The sequence below is a fragment of the Scardinius erythrophthalmus genome (genome assembly GCF_964197995.2).
Source record: "Scardinius erythrophthalmus genome assembly, chromosome: 5".
NCBI classification, from domain to species: domain Eukaryota; kingdom Metazoa; phylum Chordata; class Actinopteri; order Cypriniformes; family Leuciscidae; genus Scardinius; species Scardinius erythrophthalmus.
In genome coordinates this window covers 26,595,261-26,605,323 of record NC_138225.1, presented here as the reverse complement: position 1 = coordinate 26,605,323, position 10,063 = coordinate 26,595,261, and the positions used below count along the sequence as shown (strand labels likewise).

At 42.6% G+C, this 10,063-nt stretch overlaps 1 protein-coding gene across 1 annotated transcript; it reads left to right on the top strand.

Moving 5' to 3' along the window:
* Positions 1 to 1,188: 1,188 nt before the first annotated feature.
* On the top strand, positions 1,189 to 6,549 carry LOC308690361 (insulin receptor substrate 1; the record flags this gene model as incomplete). Its single annotated transcript, XM_081364762.1, has 2 exons — positions 1,189 to 1,540; positions 3,347 to 6,549. 2 exons carry the CDS (start codon positions 1,189 to 1,191, stop codon positions 6,547 to 6,549), a joined length of 3,555 nt encoding a protein of 1,184 aa, XP_081220888.1.
* Between the last annotated feature and the right edge of the window lie 3,514 nt (positions 6,550 to 10,063).

The window sequence follows — 10,063 nt, the reverse complement described above, 5'->3', positions numbered from 1 at the left end:
AAGTTACCATGTTCTTTAACAGCACTATGTAAAATGAAAATGTAAATATGTAGTAGGCCTCTTAAAATAATGTAGCAATTAAAGGTTTTCTTCTGTGGATTTTTCGCACTATTCAAAGGCTATTTCATGTTGTGTTTCCTGCACTTGAAGAAATGATTTGACATGTATTCATTTTGTTTTCTTACACGTAAACATGTTAGTGTTGGTGGCGCTTCGTACTATACAACTGGGGAACCGAAACACTGAACTATAGGCCTATATCCCTATCTTACTAAATTGGTCGTTTTTGGCTGAAATATTAACTGTTTAATGTTCCTGTTGTAAATAGAACATTTATATGTAGTTAAGCAAACTGCAGAAATAAATTTTGCATCCGCATTAATATCTTGTCTTGATACGGGTGAAAACTGTCAAATGAGTTTCGTCTTATTGCACTGACACAAAAACATTGCAAAAGGCAACCAACAGGTGTCGCAAACGCCTCACCATGAATGATGCACTAGCGCAAGAGACTTGCCAATGACAGTGGAGAGGGGGATTCCGCATTTAATAATTAAAAAATGCAATAGCCTACTACGTGAAAATTAGAATCATGTGTATATTTTCCTTTTAAAAATTATTCTAAAAAATAAATCCGACATGCATTCCCTCTAAATTGCCATATCCAGACTGGCAGTTAAAAGAAACCCTTAATGTGGAATATAAAATCTGGCACAAGAAATGTGTTCGTTAAACCTCGAGGATGTTTGTATCTTTTAACGAATCCATATGCAGACTGAACACTGAAATCAGTGCAGTCTCAGTTCCGTTCTGTGTACACCGTGTAGCCTACATGAACTGGCATTAACGGGTTTACCAGTCTCGTGCAGGCAGAGGGTGGCATCCGAGGTAGAGCTGTACAGTAAACAATTTTGGTACGCTTGCAATGATACACAGCAGAACCGCATGCTAGTGCAGACGTCGCATGCCGCATGTGCACGCCTGTCAGTGGAGCCTGGGTGCACACAACCATACAAGCTGGACCAGGAGGAAAACAATCTCGAGCGTTTATTTGGGCTCTCCTCGAGGGCTCATGATTGCACGATGAGAGAGAAGAGGACTGCCGCTGTCATGAACGAACGTAAAACATAACACAGATTTTAGGCAGGCATTGGTGGATTAAAAAAAAACCAAGCAACTCGCCCAGCAATGGAGAACCAGGCGGCGATGGAACAGCAGAGCTACGAGGACGTGCGGAAAAGCGGTTATCTCCGCAAGCAGAAATCTATGCACCGGCGCTTTTTCGTTCTCCGGGCTGCATCGGAGCAGGGCCCGGCCAGACTAGAATATTATGAAAACGAAAAGAAATTCCGAAGCAAATCACCAGTCCCAAAGAAAGCAGTGAACCTAGACTCTTGCTTCAACATCAACAAACGGGCAGATTCAAAGAACAAACACATGATAGTGCTGTATACCCGCGGGGAGAGCTTTGCCATAGCCGCGGACACTGAAGAGGTCCAAAACGAATGGTACCAGGCCATGCTGGATCTACAGTGTAAATGTGAGTCAGAAATTATGTTGTACCCTTGAGTCGAATTCGTGAATGACCTGTCTTTCGCATATATGCTGCAGCATCATAGACCTTGGCGGTTGTAGTTTCTTAACCTGCCCATCAACTTGCGTGTTGGTGATGGGAGCCCCCTTGGCTTCAGATGATCTATTTTTGCGAAGCCGTTTGGAATCAAATGCACGTTCTACCCCACCCGTCTGTTTAATGTAGCCACCACACCTGGAAATGTGGACGCAAGCGGTATTAAAATGCCATGGCCATGATTACGGTGCATGCTTTGTAGAACCATACAATGCATCCATGAATAGATAAATTCATAATTTAATTTTAATCGAATTGTTTAGAGAAAATCGAGATGTACTATTTGAATGCTCTCATCACTAGACATAACTACTATAGCGCGTAGTGCGAGAGTGGCGCATTGTGCAAGCGCTGCTGCAGCGCTCAGGAGTCAGTACTGTTTTTGTTTTCTACACATTTGTGCATGTTGTACGTGTAACCTACATTTCTGTCATAGACTCATAGCGATTCTGCCGGGGAGGGGAGCCGCGGCAGCCGTGCGTGTTTATTGGAATACGGGTCTCCTCTTGCCCAATCCCTCGTGTTTTGGTAGAACATGACCCCCGCCACTGAATGAACCGATCACCGAGTTGAACAGCAGGCCATCAGTGTGATGATATGGAGACATTAGTTGCCGAGCAAGCGATTCTATAAGCCTTCCTCGGTTTAATTTGCATCCGTATAATGGATTTACATGGCTGTAGTGTTTGTATAGTAACTGCACGGAGATCATCTCTTTTTCCATTTTTTTACAAGAACGCTACGAAATGTGCAACATTGGTCAGATAAATGCAACCGATAAATGGCATGCAAACAACAGCCACATCAGTTTTATATTATACACTAAAATATATTATATTATGCAACCGTTTATAATTGTACACTAATCTAACCAGTCAAAAATTGCTCTGACCTGGGCTGGTTGGTTTGATCGGCACAGTGCTACTTTCTTGTTCTTAACTAAAAGCTGTCACGAAAATGTAACAACATTTTGACCCTATGACCCTCTCAAAACTTGAAGAGGTAAGGACCATTTTTCATCCACTCCACAGCTTAAATCTTATAAAATAATTTAGAGAAATAAAAAAATAATGTTTACCTCTACTGACACACGCTTATAAAACAAGCACACACACACACACACGCACGCACGCACGCACGCACACACACACACACACACACACACACACACACACACACACACACACACACACACACACACACACACACACACACACATTTGCATGTGGTGAAGTAGTAGTAATTAAACTAAATAATTTGTGAATTACATAATAAAATAGCATGTTTTCATGCCATTCTTTTAAAAAGATAACATTGGGTAAGAGGAGCAACATAATCTTAACATTTTGTTCTAAACATATTGAAAATATAGTGAAATTAGTATTTTTCACGACTTTAATTGTAAATATTTTTTTTTCCACTATACAATTCTACTTCAAACTTTAATGATGTGACCAACAAGTGACTTTTTATTTACATTAGTGTGGCTTAATAACACAAAACTTCCTTTGACTAATAGTGTGCTGTGGACAGTTTTGGACATACATTGTGGACATACTTTTTTTTGTGACAATTCTGATTGGAAATGATCTGATATTTAAATGGTGTCTCTATTGACACAATCAGCACAGTACTACATACTTTACAATTTATTTAAATATATGCATTTTTATTACATTTTTATATTGTGTTTCTATCTTTATTTTGTATCTGTAGGTAAGACTCCTGATGAGTGTGGCAGTGGAGGAGACTGTGAACTGCCTTCCCCTGGCCCTGCCTTTAAGGAGGTCTGGCAAGTTAAAGTCTGGCCAAAAGGTTTGGGCCAGGCCAGGAATCTAGTTGGAATCTACAGACTTTGCTTAACGGACAAAACAGTCAACTTTGTCAAACTCAACTCTGATGTTGCAGCTGTGGTCCTCCAGCTGATGAATGTCCGACGCTGTGGCCACTCAGAGAACTTCTTTTTCATTGAAGTGGGTCGTTCTGCCATGACAGGCCCTGGAGAATTCTGGATGCAAGTAGAGGATTCAGTTGTGGCACAGAACATGCATGAGACCCTTCTTGAGGCCATGAAGGCTCTGAGTGAAGAGTTTCGTCAAAGAAGCAAATCCCAAACTGTTGGTGTGAGCTGTGGAGGAGGAACTGCCTCTAACCCTATCAGTGTACCTTCTAGACGACACCACCCAAATCTACCACCTTCCCAGGTTGGTTTTTCCAGACGTGCTAGAACGGAAACCCCTGGAGTCTCGAACACCAACACGTCTCCAACTCCACGGCATGGATTTTCTAGGTCACGGACAGCCAGCATTGGGGCTCGTACAGAGGATGGAGGGGGTAGAGCAACGGCACTCAGCACAAGTCCAAGTCTCAATGGTTCATCCTGCTCAACTACCCCAACCCTGAGGCCTAAACCCACACGAGCACCCACTCCAGCGAAGATCACCCTCAGCCTAGCACGATACACCCCAAATCCTGCACCTTCCCCAGCCCCCAGCCTCTCATCCAGCTCTGGTCATGGGTCAGAATGTGGGTTAGGTGGAGCTGCCTTTGGAACAGTGCCCATCTGCACTTATGCTCGAATTCCTCAGAGAGTGTCCATGTCAGGATCACCCAGTGATTATGGTTCCTCAGATGAGTATGGCTCCAGCCCCGGAGAGCACTCACTGCTTGCCGCAGGGCTCCCTGGTGCCCTTGTTGAAGGTAGAGCCAGTTATATCCTTATGGGTCACAGAGAAGGGTCTCACAAACGTGTTCATGGACGCAGGGTTCTTCGTCGTTCATCTAGTCGCGAGTGTGAGGCTGACCGCAGGCTGCTCAGCAAGCGTGCTTCCTTACCCCCCACCTCTACCCAGGAGCGTTTGGTCCCACACCGCAGGGAGGAGGAAGAAGAGGATGAAGAAGACTATGCAGTGATGTCACGCAGTGCAAGTAGAGAGTCTTTCACTTCACGCCGAGGCTCAGGGGGTTCAGCTACAACATCATTGGTGCAGGAAAACTCAGCAGATAAAGGGGTCAGTACTAAAGGGGGACCTGAAGACTCCTCAATTGAGAGTGGCTACATGTCCATGTTGCCAGGTGTTACAGCTCCTCCTGCTTCATTGTCACTATCAGTTTCTGGTTCAGATGTAGTGCCAAAAGGTGGAGATGAATACATGGCCATGACTCCCAATAGTAGTGTCTCACCCCCTCAGCAAATCCGCCTACCCATTAATGAGGGCTACATGATGATGTCTCCTAACAGTAGCTGTTCACCAGACTTGCATGGCCTGAGTGGATGCATTTGGGGCAGCAGGGGCAGCATGGAGAGTCGGGCAGGCAGCGACTACATGAACATGTCACCTATTAGTGCCAGGTCAGCTTGCAGTACTCCTCCATCACACCCAGAGCAGCAACCACAGCAGCCAAAGATGGTCTATTCTTATTTTTCGCTGCCACGTTCATATAAACACACTGCCCTCTCAACCCGTTTTGAAGATGATCTGGATAGGGTTTGTATGGGTAGAGGTGAAGCTGGAGGAAAGGTTGGTTACCATTGTGGAGGGGACACACCTGTGGGCTCAGGTGGTGGTGGACAACTCTCTCTGTCCTCATCCTCTTTCTCCTCTAGTTCAGCTAGCAGTGAAAGCCTTGAAGACAGGTCATTGTCTCTGTCTGTTGGTGGAGTGGGAAGAGCAACCAGACTGACCACAGGACACAGGGTAGGGGGAGCTCACCCCAAAGTTTCAGCCCAACACCATCACCAGCAGAAATGTGGGCCAGGTTTTCAGAAACAGGGTCATTTACAGCCAAGAAAGGACAAGTTGTCCAACTTTTTTGTGGATATGTCCAAAGCCAATACGTTGCCGAGAGTCAGGGAGACTTTGCTCCCAACTGCATCCTTGAGCCCTGGAGAGTATGTGAGCATTATTTATCAGGGTGAGCGAAGAGGACATAACAAGAGGAGGACTACAGCTGAGCCAGGGAACTCCATGGCACAAGGACAACAAAGAGCCTTTCACCGACCACAGCCATGTCAAGGTGGTTCTGCCAACCTTCCCCGGAGCTTCTCGGCACCCCTCTCCACCTCTATCTCTTTATCCTCTGAATATGTGAACATGGACTTAGGTAATTCACCTTCTCTCACTCCTCTTTCTTCTTTTAAACCTGCTCCAAAGGTCAGAGACGAGATCAGCAGAGCTCCTCATGTAAAACAAGAAGTGGAAATGGGACTCAGGAAGAGCAGCATGACAGGCTTGACATCTACAGATGTCACTGCTGCTCCGTTTACAGACTATACTGAGATGAAATTTGGATTGGATGGAGATAAAACATCCATGTCCCCTAAACCTGGCCAAACACCTCTACCATCCTCCATGGAGCAGGAACATAAAATGAATTATCCTTCACCCAAAGCTTTTTCAAATGTGGATCAGGGTGCCCGTCTAGTGAGGGTGGAATCATCAGCAAGAAGGCGGCATCGCTCTGAGACATTCATAGCACCTCCAACTCTCAACCTCTCCCCCTCTGCTTCCCCTTCTCCTTTTCCTGAAACACCACATTGTGGTCCACCACGACAGCAAGGATTAGAGAACAACCTGTGGTCTAATAATCAGCCACCCTCTCCACAGTGTGCCAGCCCTGGAGTGGCAACTCTTCCTGCTGCTCAGGCATCTTCCTTAAACCTGGAGCAAGGCCTGAACTACATTGATTTAGACTTAGTCACTAAGGAGAATCAAACCAGTGTGGATGGACCTTCTGGCCCTCACTCATTTTTCTCTCCTGTAGTTGGAGGGTTGACTGGGGGATTGGGTGGAGCAGGAGGAAACACCACCTCCAGCATCAACACATATGCCAGCATTGATTTCATCAAATCGGATGAATTGAGAGTTCATCAGAGCAGCAGGAAGGACAGCAAAGGTAAAAGCACTGTACACTACTAAACTTTATTTGCTCCATTTTCTGAAGCCCAATTCATGTTTGCCTTTCCATACTGTTACCATTTAGTTTTTCAAAGTATTAATCTCTGGTTTTCTCAAAACTGTCAATGGTGTTCTCACAGAACATTATTAGTGGTATCACCTCTCACATAAATCTCCTTATCAGAATAATAATGCTTATAAAGTAACAATATTCCATATCAACATATGATTCAAACATTCATTCAAGACTCATGTAATTATTTTTTATTCAGTGGATGTGTGTTAGAAATGACAAAATATTTCCTGCTGTGCTCACAGTGATGGTAATGGGCTTTTCAGGGGTAATTTTGGGGCCTCACTCCTCTCTTTTGATATAGAACAATAGTAAATATTGTTAAGAGGGCTAGTTCTGCTCTCTGCCTGTTTCCATTTGGGAAGTGGAGGTGGAGTATAAGAAGAATCTGACAGCTTTTGCGTTGTATTAACCACAGATCATTTAGGTTGTTAGTTTTGAGTGTGTGTATGTTACAGTTTATGAATGCATGATAAGGGCAGTGTGAGTGAGTACAGACATGTGTGTGTGTGTGTGTGTGTGCCTGTGATGTGTGTGGATTGAGAATATAGCATATTTGTGGCTTATCTAAGTGTTTATAAGGGATACCTCTGAGCAGCCCTGTATCCACATATATATTTAACTCACTGTGATTGTAGATAATTATGGCTATTTAACTTCAGTCTAGCTGAAAATGTTCCTGAATGTGGTTCTGCTTCTACTCATCTCTCTCCTCTTTTCTCTTTCTCCTTTTCTTCTTCTAAGTCTTTCATCTTGACCTTCTATCTCTCTTGGTAACATATATACTCTCTGCAAGAATGTGCTCTAACTTCTAACCTTTATTAAATGTTTTACATTTTTACATTTGGCAGATGCTTTTATCCAAAGCAACTTACATTGCATTTCAAGGTACACATTTTTACATTCTTATCAGTTCTTGCTTTCCCTGGGAATCGAACACATGATCTTGGCGTTGCAAGCGCCAATGCTCTACTGAGCTACAGGAAGTCTTTTAGCTGTAAATTGGGGCTAAGGACATGATTTTCATATGTAATTCACTTCACGCTCTGTGACATGCCATTGATCACAGAACTGGTGCATAGTTGTCTTAAAACGACTAGTCAGACGAGTGGATTATTTTGATTTTATGATAGGCTTCAGGTCAGTGTTATCCGGTGGTTCTCAACCCTGCACTTTCTCGATCCCTGTCTGCATAAATTTGAATGTTCACCCAAAATGTCTTCATTAAGTTGCTGTATGCAAAGTTTTGCTGTTAAATCATCATTGCTGATTGTGCAGAAAGACAACTGTATTGATTTTCTCAAAACGTTTAAACACAATGGGCCCTATCCAGGGCAGGACTTAGGGGCCTGGGGGCCCCTGGGCTTGAGTTTATGTTTGGGCCCTACATATGCTAAATTACACAAGAATTAAAATATGCTTTGAGGTTCCTAGAACAATTAGTATATGTTGCATACTAATTGTTCTAGGAACCTCAAAGCATATTTTAATTCTTGTGTAATTTAGCATATGTAGGGCCCAAACATAAACAAACATAAGCTTATAGTCAAAGTTTAGTGGTAGGCTAAAATTAAATAGTAATTATAATACAATATAATGCAGGATGTGCTCTCTCAGTTGAGAGAAGATCAAAATAATAAATAATAAAGCCAAGTGATGAACAGTATTTTTTAAATTCATTGTCATATCGGTGTCCTTTTATGTCCAATTCTTAAATTTAGTCAACAAATTTAATCAGAATACAGAGACACGATGTATGGCTATTGTTACCAAGGCAAGGCAAGGCAAGTTTATTTATATAGCACATTTCATACACAATGGCAATTCAAAGTGTTTTACATAGAAGAAATTAAAATAATAAAAAGAAATAAGAATAATTAAAACAGTTTAGAAAAATAAAATAAAATACAGTACATTACAAACAGTCGGACGAACAGTGGCACAGTGCTCATTCAGTAAATGCACAGCTAAACAGAAGTGTTTTGAGTCTGGATTTGAAAGTGACTACAGTAGGAGCACATCTGATCCCCTCTGGAAGCTGGTTCCAGTTGCGGCTGGCATAGCTAAAAGCGGACTCGCCATGCTTAGAGTGAACCCTTGGTATTTCTAGCTGATATGATCCTAATGATCTGAGTGATCTGTTGGGTTTATATTCAGTGAGCATATCTGCAATATATTGAGGTCCTAGGCCATTGAATGATTTATATACCAGTAATAATACTTTAAAATCAATCCTAAATCTAAATGGGAGCCAGTGTAAAGACCTGAGGACTGGTGTGATATGTTCATATTTTCTGGTTCTGCTCAGAATCCTGGCTGCAGCGTTCTGTATGAGCTGCAACTGTCTTATGGTCTTTTTGGGAAGGCCAGTGAGGAGTCCATTACAATAATCCACCCTGCTGATGATGAAAGCATGAACAAGTTTCTCTAAGTCTTGTCTGGAAACAAAGCATCTAATTCTTGCAATATTTTTCAGATAATAGTATGCTGATTTAGTTATTGCTTTGACATGACTACTGAAACTAAGGTCTGACTCTAGTGACACACCAAGATTCCTGACTTGATTTTTAGTTGTTTGACCCCTAGAGTGAAGGTATGCGTTCACCTTGAGAACTTCATCTTTGTTTCCAAACGCGATGACTTCAGTTTTGTCTTTGTTTATCTGAAGTAAGTTTTGACACATCCAACTGTTGACTTCATCAATGCATTGGCACAGGGAGTCAATGGGGCTGTAATCGTTAGGCGATAGGGCTAAGTAGAACTGTGTTATGGTCTCCTATACTCACATAATAACCTCTCCCATCTAAGTATGACCTGAACCATTTTAGGACTATCCCAAAAAGCCCCACCCAGTTTTCCAGCCTGTCAAGAAGTATGTTATGATCGACAGTGTCAAATGCAGCACTGAGGTCGAGTAGTACCAGCACTGATAATTTGCCTGTATCAGTATTTAAGCGAAGATCGTTTATTATCTTTATGAGCGCTGTCTCTGTGCTGTGGTGCGGTCGGAAACCAGATTGAAAATTGTCAGAGTATCCATTCGAGCATAAGAATTTGTTCAGCTGATTGAAGACAACTTTTTCAATGATCTTGCCTATGAAAGGAAAATTTGAAATCGGCCTATAGTTGCTTAATATGGTCTTATCCAGATTGCTCTTTTTCAGGAGGGGCTTGACAACTGCCATTTTCAGGGAGTTTGGAAAACTCCCAGAGAGAAATGAGGCATTTACCACTTCTAGGAGATCTGCTTCTAAACTGTTTAACACACTTTTGAAAAAAGATGTGGGAAGTGTGTCAAGAGCGCAGGTTGATGTTTTAAGGTGCTGTACGGTTTCTTCCAAAATTTTGCCATCAATTTCTTTGAAATCAGACTTAGTAACTACTATCTGTCTGACCCCAGCGCAACTCAAAGATGTGCTGATCACCTTTCTGATATTATTGATTTTCTCAGAGAAGAAAGAA